The sequence below is a fragment of the Apodemus sylvaticus genome, chromosome 14 (genome assembly GCF_947179515.1).
Source record: "Apodemus sylvaticus chromosome 14, mApoSyl1.1, whole genome shotgun sequence".
Classification (NCBI taxonomy): Eukaryota; Metazoa; Chordata; class Mammalia; order Rodentia; family Muridae; genus Apodemus; species Apodemus sylvaticus.
Genome location: NC_067485.1, coordinates 15,778,159 through 15,800,403, shown reverse-complemented (window position 1 = coordinate 15,800,403; position 22,245 = coordinate 15,778,159). Strand labels below are relative to the sequence as shown.

The window sequence follows — 22,245 nt, the reverse complement described above, 5'->3', positions numbered from 1 at the left end:
GACTTGGTGGGGTTAGGTCAGCAGCACAGCCTTTGATAGTCTCCCTTTTGTGTCAGTGGGTCTCAAGTTGACTATAGGAAGTTTAGAAAGATTATTTGAGGGGGGAAAAAAGGCTCTGAAGTGAATTTATAGGGATCTCTTAAAGAATCCTGTCCACTACATTCAGCAGCTAGAATTTTGAAATTTGATAAGACCCTCCCCCCCCCCCCAAAAAAATACAAAACCAAAACTGTTTTAAATGTCTCATGATTTGAGGGCTTCCTGCCCCGAGATGTCTGTTGCACACGTCTGCTAATCCAGGCTCCGGGCCCAGGCAGGAGCCCTTGGGTGGGCTTCAGAGCTCATTCTGCCTCAGCGGTCCCTCCCAGTTGACCTCACAGGTTCCCTTCCAGGCACCCGGTTGTGCTATCACTCTGTTGGCCTCCTATGGAGGCCAGTGCTTCAGGTGAAGTCACCAGTCTCCCTTGGCCCCCACTGTGCCAGGAGTGCCTGGGGCAGGGTGACAGGAATGAGCACCAGACTGAACACAAGGACAGATGCCCACTGTTGCAGCTGAACAGGGAATCTTACTAAACACACTTCTGCCGGAGCCTCCTCTGCTGCCTCGGTGTGTGATTGCTTTGTGTCATAGACGGGTCCTGACAGATCCAGTGTTCATGGAAGATACAGGAAACACTGTCAAGCCACACCTCAAATATAACCAGTGAAAATAGTTCACAGGAAAATTGTGTTCCCAGGTATGAGGGTGCTGCGAGCATGTTAGTGTGCATTAGCCAGATGGGTGAACAGGTGCCGGGCAGTCTTGGACAAGAAGACAGTACGCAGGACCATCAGAGTGTCTCTGCCCAGAACTGGCTCAGGAGGGGCCAGCTAACCCCACACCTGTAGCTTACCTGATTTTGTCCCAGAAAGAAAGGACATTGAGCAGGTTGAGCAAGGCACTGTTTCCAGGTATCATAGAAGGGCGTGGCTTTGTTTTGAACAGAGTTTTAGGTTTTATGATTGACAAGAAGAGACTTGTCTGCCAAGATTAAAGGCTGAGCAGGTCTTGAGCCACACCTCCCCCAGGTCACACCCACCCACAAGCTTCAAAGATTAACTGTAATATAAAGACCTAAAGACATGCTAACTCAGCACTGGAAAACAGTTTAATACGGCACCAGAAGGTTTGCATAATTGACCTGTTTGGCTTTTCTACCTCTGAAGTGGAACACTGGCAGGGTAAATGGGTGGGAAGCACTGTGCTTTGGAAAACAGCCTTGGGTTCTGAGATAAGCGTCACTCAAGGTTTAAGGCAAAATATTCTCAGTGGACTCTCCCCTCTCCTCTCCCAGCATAGACCCTAGAACAACCTGTTTCCTAGGTGGCCACATCAGCAGACTTGACAGAGATCTAAGGAACCAGAGTGGAGATTAGCTGTGCTGACCCTGGGGGGGAAGAGGGAAGTGCAGGTGTGTGTGAAGTCCTGGGGACAGTGCAGGGTGGCTGTCGTCAGTTGGCCTTCACATGCTGCTCTGTCATCTGCTTGGGTGGGGAGCCTCCTAAACGCAGCTACCTGTTTCTGCCAGGCAGACCAATCTTTCTGCTACAGAAGCAGCTGATGTCTCAGGCTTCCTGGGGTTCAGGCCTAGAGATTCCCAGCCTCTAGGAAGGGACACTCGGGCTGTGGCAATTGGCTGTGTGGAGCCAGCCAAGACACGACAGCTTGTGCTATAGGTGCTGTCCCTTCTGTCTGCAGCTGGTGTCAGCAAGGCCGCTTGGGATCTGTCGAGAACTGCCTCAGGTGGCTAGAAGGTGTCCTTGCTGCAGCTTTCCTGCAAAACAAAAAACAAAAATGCAAGGTAGTTTTTGATTGATTGGCCTAGTAGACTAGGCTGTCCCTGCTCTACTGGAACCCCCACCCCAACCCCCAGGACTCAAAGTTAAGAGTATGCAAGTAGATTCTCAAGGACTCTTGAAGCAAAGCCAGCTCTGTGTGCTCTGGCTTCAAAGAGGTGTTTGTGAGCCCATGCTGCTTAGCCAGGCTCCTGCCTTCAGAAAGGGGCTGTGGTCATAGGCTGAGGTAATGGCTTCTCCTAAAGTCAGAGAAGACCTTGGAGAGGAGCTCTGCATGGGCGCTGATGAAAGGACTGGCAGCACTCACTGTGGCAGCCTGGCCGCCCTTACCTAACGCACAGACTTAGAGCTCCCCGCTCGTGTGGCAGCCCATGCCAGGGTAAATCTGGCCAAAGGGCAGCACAGTGACTTGAGCCTGTGTGAGGGCGCCCTTCCTGAGGAAGCCTTCTCTTCTGCAAGCTTACAGGTAGTGACAATCCCACTCCATGTTCTTCAGCAGCAGTTAGTCGCCTGCTGTCATGAAAGCAGTGAGTTCCAGAGATGGAGCAGCCTTGGGACTTAGAAAAAAAGCTACTGGCCTGTGATGACCTAAAATGTTTTTTGGTCTCCTCTTACACCGTAGTCGTAGCCTTGATCCCGCTAGCCTTAGTAACAGCCCAGAATTCCCACAGGGCAATAGAGAAGCAGAACTTGTCTATAGGCTAAGAGGAAGTCAGAGGGGCCCAGTGGTAAAGTAGCGGTGACTTGCAAAAGCTCCCTGGTGGCAGGTACATACCCATGCCTTCCTCCAGCCCTGCATCAGCCGGTCATGTTCCCCAGCCACAGCACGCCACGCCGCAAGCTCCTGGCTCCACTTCTCCTGCTGCAGTGCCTCTGGGAGACAAGCAGAGCCAAGGTCACAGCTTTGCAGTCCCCAGGTTGCTGTTGCTGTGCACTGTCCATCAGACACACCCCATAGGCCGAGTGGGTGGCTGAGTCCCAGTTTCGTCTGCTCTAGTGGCCTGTCCCACTGGGGAGTCCCCTCCGTGGCCTGAATGGGCCACAACAGAGCTCTGGGGAGCGGTAGATTGTATATTTCATTACTAGTTGGTTGTTTCTGAGAGTTTCGCCATGTTAATGGAGTTGGCCTTGAACTCATTCGGTAGCCCAGGGTGGACTTAAATTTGAAATCCTCCTGCTTCAGCTTTTTGGGATTCCAAGTATGTGCCACCACAGTGTCTCCACCCATCCCCTTTCTCCTGGCCACAGCTCTGTTGGTAACTGCTCTCTCAGGTTCCACTAGACCTGACCCCCACAGCCCATTGTCATATCTGAGGTGACAGAGACCTGTTCGCATGGCTGTGCCAGGTGACAAGAGACCCCCACTTTACTGGTGAGCCTTTTAATCCTTCAATAAGAGCAGGTGCTGAAGCTCACAATTCAGCATGGCTCTTACCAAACTTGGGAGGATTTTAGGAAGCCATGGTTCCCTGTCTTAGGGTTTTACTGTTGTGAACAGACACCATGACCAAGACATTTCTTATAAGGACAACATTTAATTGGGGCCGGCTTACAGGTTCAGCTCACTATCATCTAGGAAAGAGCATGGAGGCATCCAGGCAGGCATGGTGCCAGCAGAGCTGAGAGTTCAACATCATCTGAAGGCTGCTAGCAGGGATCCAGGGAGAGGATCTTAAAGGCCACGCCCACAGTGACACACCCATTCCAACAAGGCCACACCTTCTAATAGTGCCACTTCCTGGGCTGAGCATATACAAACCATCACAGTCCCCTAAGTGTGCTTTCTCCTGGATTCTGAAAACAAACCCAGCAGCATGTGAGAGTGAGATACATAATGTCCTTGAACTGCTGCTATGTCAGTGTCAGAAACAGTCCCATGAACATGAGCCCATCAATGTGAAGGCCCCAGTTCGTCCAGAGTGCCATGGTGGCCCCCACTTAAAGCTCTAACCTACTAGCCAAAGGGAGAGTGGAGAAGTTAGTTCTTCCCGGTGATCCTTGGGAGCAGTGCAGGGCCCCTCCAACTAACAAAGAACAGCGTCCCCCTGTACAAGGGGACCTTGTAGCTGTTGCTAGTGCTGCCCTAACCCCCAGTGAGAATTTGAAAGCCACTGGCCCCTTCTGTTAACTCTGATTCATCCCAGTGGCCCAAGTACCAGGCCATTGCTCAGATCTGAAAGGTGAATTTTCTTTAGAGCCCACTAAAGGACAGGGGAGGAACTTTTATTGTATGTGTGTAGAACCATGAGAGTACTAGAGGAAACTGCAGGGGACCTGAGCTGTGACACACAGCTGTTGTCCCAAGAGCACTTCACAGCAAGGCCTGTAAATATATACTGAGTCCTGTAAATATGGGGAGTGGGGAGGAGTTAGCATGTTCCGGTGTATATGGCTTAAAAGACTGCCCAACCAGTGGGAACCATCCCCCTGCATGCAACAGGAGGTCTCTTGGGTTGGGTACATAGCAGACAGGTCCAGTGGACAGTCAACACTGCAGGAGGAAGACCTGCCCTCTTTCCACAGTTAAGTCTAAATCTCCAACCTACCTATGCCCGGCTGTGCTACTGCTAGGCTTTGAGCCCCAGCTCTGTGGAGGTAAACCTCGAATTCAGTAAGAGCCAGGGGAAGGCAGGGATTGTAGCTCAAGCTGAGAAGAGCTAAGTACCAGCCTGTTCCAGCAGCACCATGCACATGTGCAGAGGGCCACAACTGTGACTCCGAACCGCTGCACTTCTGACCACTGACTTCCCAGTGAGCCCCAAGCCATGCTAATGCTACTTAGTCCAGATCCCATGCTCTGAAAAGGGTAACTTGGAGAGAAGGAAATGAGAGTGAGGTCTGCTCATATTCTCCAAGGCAAAGAGAAGATCTGCAAAATGCAATAAAACCAAAAGCTTGGATTCTAAAAGAACTGATAGTTTGGAAGGTAAGGCTGAGAAAATGTATGCGGAAGAAGAAAAGCTAAGAGATGACAGGAAAGGAAAAGCTGGCGCCTTAGGGAAGCGACTCAACTGTCCCAGCTTGGAAAGGATCCTGACCAGATGGAGAACAGTGAACAGGGTCAAGAAACTGCCCCTGAACAGGGGGGCAAGGGCTCCCTAGTTACTGCGCCGGTGGGAGAGTGTGAAAAGACTGAGCCATTTTGAATTATTACTGCTGGAGAAAACAAGCTTCCAGAGAAAGTAAAAAATACTTCAGGTGACATACACATCATGAGACTCTAAAAAAGGTGGGAGAGGGTCGGGTAAAGCACCCAGCACCAGCAAATGGTAACCCTCAGATGCCAGAGTACTGTGTCAGGACTGTCTGCGTGCTCAACCAACCTAACAGTCGAGGGATACAAGCTTTCAGAGTATTTGCTTCCATACCTGTTCTATGAAGCATACCACAAGACATCACATAAAAACCAGCCTCAAAAAAGCCATCCAAAAGTGACACACGTTGGCTCTTCTGAGAGGCAGCTGAGGGATGATAACAAGCCAGTGTGTTTAATGCTCAGGAGTTCATAAACTAAGTGTCAGCTGATGGCAGTCAGCTGATGTACACCACGTGGAAAGTGGAAGAGGAAAGGGGTGTGTGTGCCCGCACAGCATGCACAGTGGAGGTCAGAGATCAGCCCCAGATGTCATCTCTCAGGAGCCTTCCACCTTGTTTGGCGAGACAAGGTCTCCCTGGGGCCAGGGGCCTGCGAGCTTGGCTAGGCTGTTAGGCCAGTGAGCCCCAGGGATCTGCCTGCTTCTGCCTCTCCAGCAATAGATTATAAACACATACCATCACACCCAGACTTTTTACTATTACATTCTTCTATTGAGCTCGCACACCCATGTTCACCTCTGTGTGGAAGTCGGAGAACAACTTGGTGTTGGTTTCTGTTTCTACTACGTGGGTCTCAGGGATCAAACTAGGTCATTCAACGTGGCAAGCACCATTACTCACTGAGCCTCACAAACTCCACACTCAGTTTTTCCCTTGGGTTCTGGGGATCAAACCCATCCGGCATGGCCAGCACTTTATCAATAGCTTCATCTTCCCAGCCCCAGCTCAGCAGCCTTTTTAGTGACATAACTTCAGATTCCCCATATTGGAAAGTGTGGGGTAAACAGTATATAGTATGTGTGCTGTATAAGTGGTCCTACACATATAATCACATGGCATCTATGATATGTGTGTATGTATATGCAGGCATATGTATATACATACATACACATATGATATATGAGTGTTGTGCTGGTGTGCACATATGTACATCAATTCATATAACAGTGAAAAGTTAAATCATCTTCCCCAGCACAAGGCTAATAGGTTAGTCCTCAATCTGAAGCTACACGTGTCTTTAAACAGGCTAAATAGTGATACCAGCCCCTAGAAGTGTTGCTGCCGGAGTGGACCACACTTACCGCGTCTCATCACAGTGATGTGAACCTTTGAGGTCTGGTTCCCTGCTGAGGAGAGGACAGAGCAGCTATATTCGGTGGTTTCTTGGATGGTGTCCCGAAGCCAGCTGAGGGCATAGGCCCCGCCATCGGGCAGCGCGTGGGTCTGCATAGGTACACACGTGTCCAGGACATGCCTGTTCTTCTCCCAGATGAAGCGGACGTCTGCTGGACCTGCAGGCACATGGGCTGTCTCCACATCTGCACTCCAGACTCAAGGGTGCTGGGCAAATGAAGGGCCGTCTTGGTCCCAAATAGACAAGCAGTGACTTGGGACAGCTTCCAACCCTGTACCAGGTCTCTCCTGGAAGAGCTAAGCCACAAAGCACCACACCCATCTTAGACCTCACCTCCCGCCAGACCTCTAACACACTTGCATGGCCTCAACCTCTGGCTCCTTGTGGCACTATGCACCCCTCTCCCCAGGGAAGTACCCAGCGAGGATGAGGAGGTGTGGGGCCCTTTCTGTGGGTGTTCCCCCCACCCCCAGACAGGGTTTCTCTGTGTAGTCCTGGCTGGCCTGAAACTCACTTTGTAGACCAGGCTGGCCTCGAACTCAGAAATTCACCTGCCTCTGCCTCCCAAGTGCTGGGATTAAAGGAGTGTACCACCACTGCCCAGCTTTCTGTGGGTGTTTTTGAGCCTGGAGGAACCACATGACTTCAAACTCCTGATAGGCCTGGCTCCACCTTTCAAATGCCAGGAAATCATGTGTTATCACCTCCCCATGCCTTTTTTTTTTTTTAAACAAAACAAAACTAATTGAAAAAGTAAAGGGTATAGCCACACACAGACACACACACACACACACACACACACACACATACACACAGGTCTGCCTGGGCCCACTTAAGCACCCCACCAGCATGAACAAGGGTACCTCTTGCTGAGGGGCCTGGTTCTTGACAGGTGCCTACGCTTCCTTCAGCTTCCCTGCTCCTGATGAGCTGAGGTCACCTGAACTAATGTGGCAAAAGCACATCACATCCCCAATGGCAGCCCCTGCTTGGAGCTTCAGAACACCTCATGAGGGTGGGTCTTTACGTTCCCTTGATGCTAGCCCAGCCAGGAATGGAAGGCTGGCAAGATGGGGGACACCCAACCAGGGGAGAAAGGAAATAGCAATCTCCACCTGGGCTCAAAACACTGAGCAGGAAAAGCAATAAAAAAAAAAAAAAAAAAAAAAAAAAAAAAAAACCAGAAACCCCAAAACAAAACAAATCCCAACAACCAAGGCAGAACCTGGGAACTCTTTAAGAGTCACCTGAGCTGGCACTGGTGGCACACACCTTTAATCCCAGCATTTGGGAGGCAGATTTCTGCGTTCAAGGCCAGCCTGGGCTACACAGAGAAACTGTGTCTCAGAAAAAAAAGTCTCCAGCTGCATTGTCCCCAGTTTCGAGGCCAGGGTATGTAGGTAGCCAAGGGTGGGAGAACTTGACCTGGGGAAAGAATGGTACTAGGCAGGGAGTTTGGACTTCTCAATCATAGATCTTATGTTGGATTTTTTGTTTTGTTTTGTTTTGTTTTGTTTTAAGACAGGATCTCAGTGTAGCCCAAGCTAGCCTTGAACTTTATGTAGCCAATGATGGCCTTGAGCTTGTGACCCTCATGCCTTCACCTCCCACATGCTGGGGTTATCGGCCTGCATCCCTGAACAAGATGGAGTTTTGAGGATCTACTCTAGGGCTTCAGGCATACTAGATGACCATTCTACCAACAGGATCCCAGCCCCACAGACTGGACTCCTGAAGAGATTTTTAGTTTATTACTTTGGGCCTGGAGTCTCCTCACTTCACCAACCTTGGCATCTATTCATCCGTCATCACCTACCCCTGTGTGTTTGTCACAGGCGTTCCTCTCAAGCTGGACTAAGTACAAACACAACTGGACAATCCCAGGGACGGATTCAAGGCAATATCACAACTGGAGGGCCACAGGCTGTTTCTGTTAACAATAACTAAGAAATGTCCTGGGGGTGGGACCCAACTGGTAGGAAGCCACTACAGCGACAGTCATGAGGACACTCAGAGAAACTGATTTCAAAAAAAACCAACCAAACAAAAAAACACATGTGAAAAGCATGGAGTACACACAGTTTGGCGGGATTCCAGAGGGTTAACAATGTGCTCTGTGTTAGGGTGTATACATGTGTGTGCTCATACATGTGGGGGTTGGAGGTTGATGTCAAGTGTCTTCCCCTCTTGCTTGTCAGTGTATATACTGAAGCAGGGTCTCTAAACCATGAACTCACTGAATTAGCTAGACTGGCTAGCCAGCTTGCTCCAGGGTCTCCCTTCCCCACCTCTGGAGCACTGGATTATAGGTGGGCTAGCGGACCTGCCAGCCAGGCGTTAGGTACATGCTGGGGATCAAGCATCTGGTCCTCAAGCCACACAGCAGGTGTTCTGTCTACTGAAATACCTCCCTGGCCTGGGGAGTGGTTTTATTTTATGGGTTTGGGTGTTTTGCTGGCATGTTATTGATGCACTGCAAGCACTGAGGGGGCAGCCCAGGATCCGCTGGGACTGAGCTGCAGGGAGCGTGAGCCACCGTGTGGGTGCTGGGAATCAAACCCATGTCCTTTCTAAGAACAAGGGCTCTTAATCACTGACACATCTCTCCAGGCCCTTGTATTTTAAAAATATATTTCCGAGAACTTATGAATAACAGATATAAATAAGTACTATTATAATTTAAAAAGCCACTGAGACAGAATTGAGCTGGGTATAATGAGGCACACCTGTAATCCCTGTACACATGAGGCAGAGACAGAGGGTTAACCATAAATTCAAGGCCAGCCTGAGCTATAGAGTAAATCCAATAATTCCAGGCTTGCCAGGGATCCATGCTAAGGTTCTGTCTCTACATAAATAAATCAATTTTAAAAATTAAAAAGCAAACAAATGGCTGGGTGGTGGTGGCACACGCCTTTAATCCCAGCACTTGGGAGGCAGAGGCAGGCAGATTTCTGAGTTCGAGGCCAGCCTAGTCTACAGAGTGAGTTCCAGGACAGTCAGGACTACACAGAGAAACCCTGTCTCAAAAAAACCAAAAAAAAAAAAAAAAAAAGCAAACAAACATACAGAAGACCAGGAATGTACCAGTCTCTGAGGGACATTCCAAAGGTGTTCCAGAAGCATCTATGGCTACTTATCTGGCTGCAGACCAGTGGACAAGCCCTGTGGACTTAAAAAAAATTTATAATTTGCTTTCTACTCGAGTGTTCCAGTGTTTTCAATTCTGGCCACTGACAATTCCATGTATTTGCATACATATATGAACGAATCTACATGCATATGCACACGCATCTGTATACAGATGTCCATCAACTGGGGAACACAACCGAAGTCATCCCTTAGTATCTGCAGGGTATCAGTTCTAGATCCCTGAGGACATCAAATGACATGTTTGCTGAAAACCTGCATATACCTCCTCCTGCTGACCTTGATTTCCTTTCTAGATTTTTTTTAGAATACCTAATACTACGCAGAAACTACTTAAATAGTTGCGAAAGTTTGTTTAGGGGACAATGGCACGACCAAGCCTGTATAGCCCCAGGACAGGTGCAGCTTTGTGGATTTGAATTCATAGCTGATAGAATCCTGGGTGTTACCTGCAGATCTTAGTGCCAAGCTCTTCCTTTGGTTGTACTCAATGCCTTTCATGGAACCACATTGTCTTAGCCATTTCTCTGCAGATGGCCATCAATATACAATTCAAATGCAAGAACTAATTTTTGAGGTGGTACAACCAAGGAATGAACATGAGACACTAACTCCAATCTTTTGTTGTTTGGTTTTGTTGTTGTTTTGTTTTTCGAGACAGGGTTTCTCTGTATAGCCCTGGCTGACCTGGAACTCATTTTGTAGACCAGGCTGGCCTCTAACTCAGAAATCTGCCTGCTTCTGCCTCCCAAGTACTGGGACTAAAGGTGTGCGCCATGATCACGTTTGTGGAGGGAGGTGGAAACATGTTAGCCGCACTGGCCGCAAACTCCACACCACAGCACCTATAAACTTAAATGTGTCATAACTGTCAGGCATGAAAGAGGTGAAGAGGTACATACTTACTCTCTTGTTGGTTCTTTAACTATCCAATTCCTTCTGAGTGCAGAAATCAAAGAGAGGGAGAAGGAGCATTAAAAGCAGCAGGCAGTGCCACCCCCTCAGTACTGTGCCATCTGGCACTGGGTGGTGGACCCAGAACTGGACCTACGTGTCACAGTTGCACAGGCCCGTCCCACCCACAGGGTTCCCAGAGTACTTCTCACCCATGTCCCCGTTAGGGGTTCACTGAAGCTAACAGTTGTTTCTGTCTTGTGCTACCTGCCTTAGATACCCTCATGTGAGGGTAAATATCGTCAGTCTGACAATCGCCTAGGAGATATGCCTCTAGGCGTGCCTGTGAGGCTGGTCATACCCAGTTAATCCCAGCATTCGGGAAGCAGAGTCAGGAGGATTTCCGGGACTTGGAAGACATGGTGGTCTTCATAGCTCCAGGCCAGCCAGCCAAGGCTACACAGTGATGCCCCTCCCCCACCCTCCACCACGGCTTCCTGCGTATAGGTGCACGCTCCTGCTGCGAGCCTGGGGGGGGGGACCCCAGCCGGGACCATGATCAAAGCCTCCCTTGAGCTGCTTTTGTCCAGTATTTAGTCATACACATGGGCTCCCCCGGACATCAAGTTAGTGGCTACTACTTAAGCATCCCAGGAAGGATTCTGACCCAACTGACCCATGTCTGTCCCCATGGGCTGGACACTTCCCAAAAACCTGCACTCTGGCCACAAAGGCTCTTTCAAAGCTTCCCCCAGCTTCAGGGTCCCACCCTGCCATCCAGTTTCACCCAGTTTCACCCCGCCATCCAGTTTCATCCAAGACAGATTAAGCAGTCTAGGTAGGACCAGGCAGAGCTTTAAGCATAATTTTTTCTATCTCGCACTGTAGACTCAGATTTCATGAGTCCCCCAGCGGTCACACACCGCTAGTCCGGACAGCTGCTAGCTCACATGGCACCTTATTTGGCCCTTGCCAGCCTGGTACTTATTTACTTTGTCAAAGATTTATTTTGTGTATATGAGTACACCGTAGCTGTACAGGTGGTTGTGAGCCATCATGTGGCTGCTGGGAATTGAACTCAGGACCTCTGCTCGCTTTGGCCCAAAAATTTTATTTATTGTTATATGTAAGTATACTGTAACTGTCTTTAGACACTCCAGAAGAAGTCGTCAGATCTCATTGGCTGTGAGCCACCATGTGGTTGCTGGGATTTGAACTTCAGAAGAGCAGTCAGTGCTCTTAACCGCTGAGCCATCTCTCCAGCCCCAGCCTGGAATTTAGATCAAGTACAAGCATGTTGTCTGTTACCTGTGAGGGGAGGTTTAAGCCTGAGCCCTCTCCCTGACTCTGTCCCCAGACAGACATCATGCAGGTAATCGGGACTATGCCTGGCAGTCTTGAGAAATGATGATGTAGCCACCAACGGCTTCCTAGGACTATGGACTGAAACAGGGCCTCAGAATGAGAAAGCTGGACTCCGGAGGATGAAAGATACTGCCCAGGGAAGAGTCTGAGGCTCTGGGGGCTGGGGGGGGGGGGCACATTGGCTGTGTTTAGGATGGACTTGTGAATGGAAGCAGCAGGCAGCCCAGGCACACTCCAGGGAATGCTCCAAGGGACCTGGCTCTGAGTCTCACAGTAAGGGTCATGTGATCTTTAACACCCTGAAGGACCAACCAGAGCCAGGAAGAGCCCCCATGGCTGAGAACGAATGCTCTTAAAGGTCATGGTAAAGGTCATGGATAGAGGAAACCACTTTCTGGTGTGCCCCTGCCCTCCTTGAGAAAGGGCGGTACCAGGGACTCCACTTTCTCCAGCCCCACCCACTTGGCCACCCACAGAGGCCTCCCATCTGTGCTCAACAGGAAGTAGGAGAGAGGGGCCCCAGAGCCTGAAGCTGCCCAGACCCCAGGAGGCCCTGGAGAGGAAGAAGCTTTCACAGTCCCCACTATCCTAATCCTAAACTCTCTTAGGGGGCCCCAAATCCTTATCCCAAATGGGCTAAATGAGGGGACCCAAAAAATATACAGGTCATTGGACCCTCACTTGATGTGAGTGTCTTGAGTTCGTAGGGTATGTGCACACATGGCTTTGAGTGGTACGTTTTTTTTTTTTTTTGTTTTGTTTTGTTTTGTTTTGTTTTTTTTGATTTGGTTTTTTTCGAGATAGGGTTTCTCTGTGTAGATCTAGCAGTCCTGAAACTCACTCTGTAGACCAGACTGGCCTTGAACTCAGAAATCCGCCTGCCTCTGCCTGCCAGAGTGCTGGGATTACAGGCGTGCGCCACCAATGCCCGACGAGTGGTACTTGTATGTGTAGCCTGGTATGTGGTGTGGAGTGAGTGTGTAGTATGTGAGATGTGGTAAATGTGGTATACTGAGGAAGCATGTATGGTGTAGCATGGTGTATGTGTGGGGTGTGGCATGTAAGATGTGATGTGTGTTGTGTGTGGTACTGGGAGTTATTGGTGATGTGTGGTATATGTGTTGTGTGTGGGGCGTGGCATGTGTGTGGGGATGTGTGGTGTAGTATGTACATATGCCAGCCATGGCAGCCGGCAGCAGGACAGAAGAACCATGAACCTACCAGCGATGTCAGCACACCTGGCAACAACTGCAATGTAACGACAGAGTGCAGCGGCTCCAGTTCCCCACGTGCCTGGCTGGGTGTGCCAGGACCTTCGTGCTGGGCTGCAGACTGGGGCACAGAGACCGGAGGAAGGCAGTGCCCAGTCCTGATGCCTTTCTTAGAGCTAAAAGGGAGTTCCTGCAAGCTCTGGGCTGGGGGCAGCCACGCTGGGGGCAGCCGCACTGGGGGCAGCTCTTGTGCCTCCTGATGCTACCTGCCTTGTTCATCTCACTTGGGTATGCAGAACAGGGTGTCTGAACTGCCTCACACCCATCCAACCCAGACGACATGGAGGCCCTGGGTGGGAGCAGGAGTGGGTGGACTAGCCCTGAGGGCAAGCCTCGCTTGTCTATCTGACCTCTGACCAACCCTCTGGAGGGGCGAGGCTCCCCCAAGATAGTTCAGAGTCACCAGCAGAGCCAGAGTGGGCACCAGGACACATGCCAAGGAACTGAAGAGTCCCTGTTCACCCTCTCTTTAAGTCTCGTGTTCTAAAAACAGCTTGCTAGGCCTTTAATCAGCCAGCCCAAGCCACTTAGAGCAACCATATAAACCGCTGTTTTAGGAAAGAGGAAAAACTCAGGTCAAGGCTCCCAACTTAACATGTCCTGCCCTGCCCTGCCCTGGGCATGTGGTTGGCCTTGGAGAGCCAACTGCGGTCTCACCTGGAACAGCTGCTTTGCCTCCTCAGCAGCCATCAGAGACAGACCTCGAACATACACTCTTTTTGTAGAAAGGTTACAGGGAGTTTAGTTGAAAGCCACATGGCCTCTGCTCCAGATAAGATAGATGGTCTGCAGCCTCAGACCCAACGTGCCACCTGCTCAGAGATAGCAGAGGCCCCTGCAGGGTCACACCACCAAAGCCCGCAGAGGCCCCTGCAGGGTCACACCACCAAAGCCCGCCCAGCCATAACCAGCAATGCATGCGGTGCTGTTCCTCAAGCTGCCTTGCCTTGGTGGAGGACAGGACAAAGAAAGGCCCCAGATGTGCTCAAATGTGGAAAAAATAGCAGGAGTAAAGAGGGCAGGGCAGGGATCTGGCCCCACATCTGCTCAAGACAGGCTGTATGCATGCGTGTGTGTGCATGTGTGTGTGTGTACTTGTATGCAGATGCATGCAAAGGCCTGAGGCTATCAGGAATCATAGAGATAGGGTCTGTCAAACGTTGGGTCTGTCAGACAGTGACAGAGCACTGCTAAATGGCTAGTCTTGGCAGCCAGCATGCTCTGGTGATCCCATCTCCACTGGTTGGAATTTCAAGTGGGTCACCAAGTCTACCCAGCACTTAGGTGGGGGTCTAGAGATAAGAACCCCAGTCCTTACACTCCTATGCCAAGTACTTTCATAATCACTGAGCCGTCTCCCCAGCCTGTGCTCGATCCACTCTGAGGGGCTGGGAAAGGGACTTACTCTTCCATTTCAATTCCCACTCACACTTTACACACTTCTGGTCCCCACAGTCCCGGCCACGGTTCCTCAGTCTCTCTGGCTTCTCTAGAGCTCCCTTAGGTCATTAAGAAGTTCAAAGAGCAACTCCTGCCTCTCATGGTTCCTCTCAGGAGTGCTGAGGTATGGGTGTCGCCAGCAAAGGTAGATGCAGGTTGAGCAAGCCCAGCCTGAGGCCTGGCAAGAGTTAGATTTTGCTACTGCCTGTGTTGGCGGTGTCCTTAGGTTGTCTTTGGAGAAGCCCACCTTCCTGTCTCACTCCTAGGCTCCCCGTCACCTTAGCAAACTCCCTGCTTCAAATTCCCCCGTGTTACTGTGCATTTACCAATGAATTCTTACCTTCCTTAAGGAAGGCCCCAGTCATTCACCCTCTCCCACACGGAGGACCCGTGCCTGTGAAAGAAAGTCTCACGAATAGTACCGGGGACCTGAAAACACTCCCCCAAATGTGATGGCTTGCCCCTTGAAGACATGGGATTTTTTCCAGCAGTTGCCTGAGGCCAAAAGAAAGTGCTGGAGAGATGGTTCAGGGGTTGAGAGCACCCGCTTCTCTGGCACAGGCCCCGAGTTAAGTCCACAGCATCCACACCAGGTGATGTACAACCATGTGTGACTCTGGCTTCAAGGCATCTCTTCTGCCGCTTTATACACTCACCTCCATGTACACGTGCATAAATAAATGATCCATCTTAAAATACTTACTGAAGAAGAAGCAGGTGTCTGCACGAAGGATTGGCCCACAGTGCCAAGTACAAGATTGGGACCGCTGGGCACGGTGACACACACCAGGACACCCAGAAACTTGGGGAGGGGTGGGGCTGAAGCTCAGGTGTCTAGGGGCAACAGCCTGGGCAGCCAGAGGAAGACCCCAACTCAAAACGGCAATCGGCCCCATGTATCCACTGATGACATGTCACAGTACGTAGGTCCACAGCAACCTCTATCCACCCTCCACAGCCTCCACAGGGTCACCAGCTGCCAATGGCGTGCTGCATTCACGGCAGACAACGCAGGCCCCCCGGGTTCTAGAGTTAATTTAACAAAACACATACTACTTTCAAGTTCTCCATAGCTTTGATAATTAAAAAGCAATTTTAAGATAAACAGGATTTGATTTTCCTTGAAATCAACTCTATTCCTCAGTTCTGTGCAAAGGCCAGGGCCCACAGGGAGAGATGGGGGCTCCGGGTATTTCTTTTGTTTTGTTTTTGTTTGTTTTGTTTTTTCAAGACAGGGTTTCTCTGTGTGGCCCTGGCTGTCCTGGAACTTAGTCTGAGGACCAGGCTGGTCTCAAACTCAGAAATCCCCCTGCCTCTGCCTCCCAAGTGGCTCCAGGTATTTCTGAGCTAAAGAATGGTTTTAGTAAATTACCATCTTTCAAGAGCACATGTCCCTGTGTAGTATTCTCCAGCACAGGGAGAACACCTCCACCTTATGGATTTTATGCCATATTTATGTGTTTATGACTGGGACCTTGTACATGCTAGTCACACATTCTACCACTGGACATATCCCGATTCCTATTTTAAAATTCTAAGAAAGGGTCTTGCTAAATTGCCCAAGCTGGCCTTGAATTCCTTCCCTAACCCAGGCTAGCAAACCGTGGCCCCATATGGCTCTCTGCTGTCCTGTAGATCCAGTTTTCTGACATAGAACAGTGCCCACGCTACACCTACAGCTGCTTCAACCACACAGCAGCCTACAAGCTCAGGAGATCGAACACCTGTACCTTTATGGCAAGATGCTGGATGACCCCCTGCGGTAGCCCTAGCAACAGCTTCCCATGGTTGACAGTTTATGCCGGGGTCAATGGGGATGGGGGTGGGGGGTGGAGATGGGGGTAGGGAGGCTGAAAGCACAGACAGCTGAACCTCGGGCACAGTAGGGAAGCAGTGAGTGGCAAAGGGCATGGCGAGGGGACACGCAGGCCCCACAACTCACCTGTGGCCTGGCAGAAGAGGTAGAAGGTCCCCAGAGCCTGCACTTGCTGTGCCTGGTCACTCAGGAAGGGTGGCAGCAAGGTGACCTGCTTACGGCTGTTGGGCCCTGAGGCCAAGGCCGGCCAAGGGCTTCTGGGAGAAGATGAGTCAGAGCCCAGACAGGACAGAGAGGAGCCAGGAGGAGGGAAGGACTTAGGAGATGAGGCTGTGAGACAGAGGACAGAAAAGAAGGCACTGAGGAGGACGTCACCAGAACCAGTCCCATGACGGAGAGGTAAAGCAGGAAACTGGACACATGGGATGAAAACAGACACGATCCCAGGACCACCCCACCCGGGGCCATCCCAGAAGGTCAGGAGACCCACACGGCCTCCACCAAGGCAAAGGCCGGCCCGGTCAACAATAAAGCTTCTGGTTTATTTGGGTACTTTTCAAATGTGTACAGTTCCAAGTAGAAAAATAAAAACAAAGTAAATCTTATAAACACAAATGTTTACACCAAATGGTAGATCATGTCATGCTGAAGATGAGTGTCTACACGGTCACGGGGTATCCGAGTTCATCACCCTCTACATGGAATGAGCGGTCCACACACAGTAAGTGAGAAACGAATATCAGAATCGTACCACCCATGAACATCCTGAACGACACTGGCAGGAGTCAGGCTGCAGTGGTGGCTGCCCACAAGGGACACTGCGGTCACCGTCCAAGGCTGAGAGCCCAACTACCCAACCCGTTTCTGTCTTTCGTGGACAGTCAAGGTGGAAGTCCAAGGGCAGTGCGGTGCGAGACGGAAGCAAGGAGAGACAGGATGTGATCCTCATGAAGGCACCACCCATCAGGGCAGGAGGCGTCAAGAAGCAGCAGGGCCATGGGGTACAGACCCTCCTCCCCTCACAGGATCAGCTCAATCGCCACCCAAAGCCACTAGGCCACCTGCCCGCACTCAAAACCCACCTTGCAGATGTATGGTAGGAAAAAGAGAAAAAAAAGTTCAGAAAGATAATCCTTCAAAATGAATAAGATTAAAACACTAAACAAAAAACCCCACCAAAACGAAAGGGTGATCAAGAGACAGTTTTAGGCCTACGTTCCTAACAGCAGGAAAGAATGAATTTAGCAAAAATAAGTCTATCCCTGAGAATCTCAAGCAACATAGGCATATTTTATCTCAATATATAACAATGACAAAAAAAATCTAGAAAATGTTCCTCTTCTCATGAATATTAAAATATCTCCTCTGGTAATTAAAAAAAAAATGACCAAAGACGTCAACACAATAGGAGCGAAAAATCCTAAAAAAAAAAAATAATAATAATAATTAAGTGAAAGAAAAAAAGTCCGTGCCATCTGGACAGTAGGAGATAAGTTACCAATCTGATAAACTAAAAGGTTTCCAATCTGGAATTAAATTCTCTTTGAGCGGCTGCTAGGAGAAGCGGAAGAGGAAGGGGTGGTTCTTCTCGGTCCACAGAGGTGGCCATCTCTCCCCCAGGACACACAGGGCTCAGGTGTATAAGCGCTCCAGCAACTGTAGGACTTGAGACCGGAATAGATACTTGCTTCCCAAAGGACAAAGGGGACGAGTCACAGGCTCAACCCAAGAGAGAAAGAGACAAAGGACTGGGTGGCACACAGTGACAAGACTCGGCTACTGAAGGGGCTTAACACAACACTCTCCACAAAGACGGAGGGGCATGGGCTGGGGACACGCTGGCCTCAGTCCCCGTCGGCATCCGAATCTGCAAACTTCAGTTCACATTTGACATCAAACGGTTTGTCCCGGGCAGAGAGTTCGTCGATCCGCTGCGAGTCCTCGCGATCCGTGGGGACTTTGCTGGTGATGGTGTCCTGCTCGGTTTCGTAGCCGGTATCCAGGGCTGGCTTGGGCTGGTCGCCGTTCTGCTGTGAGAAGCTCCCGGGCTCCACCAGAGTCTCCTTCACACTCTGCTCCAGGTCAGAGAAGTCCGACTTGGGTGTTTTCTTTCCAAGCAGCAGGGCTGAGCGGAATTTTAAGCACTGACCGGGCAGGTAGCCCTTGTAGCAGTTGTAGGAAAAGAGGCAGAGGAAGAGGACAAAGATGAAGAGGAGGAGGGACATGAGCAGCCGGTTGTCGCTGGACTTGAGATACACCGTCTTCTCGGAGTGGAGCTGGGGGACCGTGTTGATGACCATCTTTGGTTCACAGGGCGTGCCGGTGGAGGAGGACTTGGGGGGCAGGGAGGCGGCCCTGGGGGAGGTCGCCCACAGAGCCGGGGTAGGGGGAGAGGACCCCTGGGTAGATGCCACCGGCATTTTGGATGTGATCCTACTACCTTCCGTCTGAGCGGCCTGTGAGGTAGGTGATGGGGGGGTCCGAGGTACCATCTTCACTTCCAGGATGTGCTTGGCGAGCAGCTGGGAGACTGTCTTGTTCCTCACCCTTTCCTCTGACAGGCACTGGTACACGCCGCTGTCCCCGTCCGACAGGTTGAAGATGAGCAGGTGCTTCCCGCCCACAAAGCCGTACTTGGGGCTCGTGGCCTGCAGCTCGCCGTTCTGGAATCGCCACACTACCCGGGCCAGGTTGGACTTTTGGAAACATTTGAGTTCTGCTGTGCCGCCGTGCTTGAAAAAATGCTGGTGGGAACTTTCTTTACTCTTATCTGGAACATCAAAATAAACGTGCCCACCGTCAACAACTCCGTCTGACCGCTCGACTGCGTTCAAAAACAGGTTTAATACCCACAGGACGACATGAGACTTCCACCCACTGGAGCCAAGTGCAATCTTCAGGACCATGGTAAAGACATCCGTGACCCTAGAGATGCACCCCCTCCAACAGTGAGCAAACTGGTGACGGCTCTGAGAAATTCTCTTCTCACCCTGGCCCTGGAGAAAACCCATCAGGCTAAGGGATGTGGGCACTGCCAGGGGTCCCTCTTCTTACACATCTCTTGCTCTGATGTGGCTGGTCAGAGAAGGGGGCACAGGGCTGGGAAGTGCTGGGAAGGCAGATGAGAATCCTGGCAAGACTCTATGCCTACCTCTGGTCACAGCCATTTCCTGACAGACAGCCATCAACAGTGGGGCCCTCTTCCAAGAGGACACCAGAACTAACCACAACTGTGTCTTTTGTCTGAAATACGGGAGATGGAATATTTGCATACATAAAATGAGACAACGATCTTTGAGTCTACACATGAAATTCATTTGTCATTTGTGGCACGTTACACAGATTGCCTGAAGGCAATCTGACGCCATTTTCTGTGTGCGAGTGTGTGTTTATATAGAAAGAGGCCAGAAATCTACCGGGGGGTCATCCTCAGGTAGTAGTTCCCCACTTTGTCCTTTCCTGTGATGGGGTCTCTCATTTGTCTGGTACTAGCCAAGTCAGCTGGGCTGTGTGGGGCTGGCAAACTTCCAGGAGTCCACCTGCCTCACCCTCCTCAAAGCTGGGGTCACAGGCATGAACCACCATGCCCAGCTGTCACATGGGTTCTGGAGGATCGAACTCAGATCCCACCAACGGAGCCATCTCCCTAGCGTGAAGATAACTACTTTCTAGGGTAAGATTTTCTCCTTGGAGCGAGACACTGTGACACGCTGTTCCTGAGTATTGTTTTTAAGCTAGGGCTGTCTGGCCATACCCAAGGGCTCCTTCTTATTCCTAGCAGGCTTGGGCTTTGTCTACAGGGCCCGACTAAGCAGATCAGAGGAGCTTGGTGTGGGCCAGGGCATGCTTTCCGGTGATACACCCCGTGTAGCTCTGAGCCCTCTTTCTGTAACCAAAGGGACAGAGAGAAATCACAGGTCCACCACAAGGAGAGGTCACGGGTCTGCTGCGTGACACTTGACTTCTGTTCGGAGAGGAGAAAGGAAGACAGATGGCACAGGAACACCACGGAACTGATGCCCCAGGAACTGTGCCAACCCAAGGGCGGAAGCAACGGGGATCCACTCACCGAGGCACAAGGCTGTGTCACCACTCATGTCCTGAACCCAGCCCCTAAAAGACAGCAGACGCACGTTACTCTCAAGCTTGTGTGCCGGGCACAGGCACAGGCACAGCGTCCCGTCCACACTCGTACCTGCTGGAGCCCTCTGCCTGATGCAGGGTCACGCAGGCCTTGAGGGCCGGGCTCCAGGCGCAGTAGGGGTCCCGTGCTAGCACACAGTCTTCACAGCTACCGTGCTTTCCGCAGAAGGCCAGGGGAGCTTGGACCACTCCTGAGTTGGAGCCAGCATAGACAAACTTCCTCCCCTGTGCACGAGAGACAGACAGCAGGTGTAAGGAGGGCTCAGGCACTGGGAGGGGCTGCTAGCTTCTCCACCGGCTCCTGGGAAGACAGCGCATTCAAGAACCGTAGGGAGGAAAGGGCTCCGTGACTCAGAATAGGCCACAAGGCCTGACCCCCAAGACCTAAACAACAGTGTCCTGATGAATTTTCATAGTCACCCTAACACACTTGCAGGAGAGAGAGCTGCAGCTGAGGAATTGCCTACATCAGATTGGCCTGTGGACATGTCCATGGGGCATTTTATTTGCTAAGTAATGTAGGTAGGTTCAGCCCACTGGGGGTGATGCCACCCCTAACAGTCCTAGCACACAGGACTGAGCAGAAGCCAGAGGGCCAGCCAATACGCCGTTTTCCTCCACGGACTCTGCTTCAGTTCCTGCCCCAGCTTCCCCGGAAGTCAGAATGGCTTATCACAGAGACAGAAAAGCACACTAAGAGAGAAATCTTGTATGGAAATACAGGGTGTCCTTGTCCCAGGAGGATTCAAATGCCACCCAAGGAATCACAGGCCTGGGATCTGACGCCACCTTTCCGTGTCTGGGGCTGGACCTACTCACGAAGCAGCTTCTCTTCCCAAGAAAAGATTCTGTTCTTGTTTCTGCCCAACTGAAACATGCCCTCCTGGAGGCTCACAAGACTCAGAGTAAAGGAAACTTAGGGAGCCTGGCGAGTTATAAGATTCACAAGCCCCAGCTGGGCGGTGGTGGCGCACGCCCTTGATCCCAGCACTTGGGAGGCACAGGCAGGTGGATTTCTGAATTCGAGACCAGCCTGGTCTACAGAATTAGTTCCAGGGCAGCCAGGGCTACACAGAGAAATCCTGCCTCAAAAAGATTCACAGCCCCTCCCCCCAGGTCATATGAGCAGTAAACAATTGCAGTCTGAGAAGAGATTCCGCCCTGCTGAGCTGCCTACTAGCTGTGGGAGCTCCATTGATGCACTGCCTCTGAGTCACCCACGGGCTTGTACATCATGCCTCCTTCGTCCCCTGTAGCTAACTCCCCTCAAATTCACTAGATCACTGAGCGTGAGTGCTCTGTCCTTGGTGCCCTATCTGCAATGATGAAGAGACTTGCCTTTGTGTCTTAAAAAAAAACCCACATAACCGCTGCCCGTTCCTAATTTGACACTCCCACTGCTCTCCTGCACTCTCTGTAGGTGACATAGCACTACAGCTGGAAGCCAGAGGGCACAGCCTTTACATGTCAGTCTTGTCTGGTGCCAGAAAGTAGGTGCCTGTGATAAGGACCCGCCCTTATCATTCATCTCCGAATCCAGCATGCCAATGTGACCACGCCTATCAACATCGTGCAAAGAACAAACGGAAGCCTTCGAACTTAAGCTGGCAAGGGACACTGCCGTGTGCTTTCTGCTTGTCTGCATTTGTGCATCCCACTGCCTGCATTTGAGAGTTGCAAAAATAGGCCCCAGTGTAACCACAAAGAGCTTAGCACCTGCAAAGCTCTGACTTCTATGACAGAAGCATGCCACGTCACTGGCTGCAGGCCAGGGCCAGCATCGCACCTGGTGCTGGCAGGAGCCTAGCACACGGGTAAGTGAGACTGATGGACCCTTGGTTTCTGCCGTGACCAGCTAACCTAATGAGAACTGAATCGCA

The 22,245-nt window shown here is 51.0% G+C and overlaps 2 protein-coding genes across 6 annotated transcripts in view; both read right to left on the bottom strand.

Moving 5' to 3' along the window:
• Nucleotides 1-192: 192 nt before the first annotated feature.
• Nucleotides 193-17,220, bottom strand: LOC127665215 (uncharacterized). The gene is made up of 5 exons (XM_052157641.1): nucleotides 17,183-17,220; nucleotides 16,349-16,758; nucleotides 6,234-6,443; nucleotides 2,612-2,709; nucleotides 193-1,814 (listed from the first exon to the last, which is right to left on the bottom strand). Exons 1-5 carry the CDS (start codon nucleotides 17,218-17,220, stop codon nucleotides 1,788-1,790), a joined length of 783 nt encoding a protein of 260 aa, XP_052013601.1. The 3' UTR covers nucleotides 193-1,787.
• Nucleotides 16,744-22,245, bottom strand: part of Sema4d (semaphorin 4D) — a 93,545-nt gene continuing 88,043 nt past the window's right edge. For all 5 annotated transcript variants that reach the window (XM_052157152.1, XM_052157155.1, XM_052157154.1 and 2 more), the window contains 3 exons: nucleotides 20,418-20,590; nucleotides 20,292-20,335; nucleotides 16,744-18,992 (listed from right to left, as the gene is read on the bottom strand). In XM_052157152.1, the coding sequence (XP_052013112.1) occupies nucleotides 18,067-18,992; nucleotides 20,292-20,335; nucleotides 20,418-20,590 (1,143 nt within the window). In that variant the 3' untranslated portion in view covers nucleotides 16,744-18,066. The remainder of the gene's footprint in view (nucleotides 18,993-20,291; nucleotides 20,336-20,417; nucleotides 20,591-22,245) is intronic.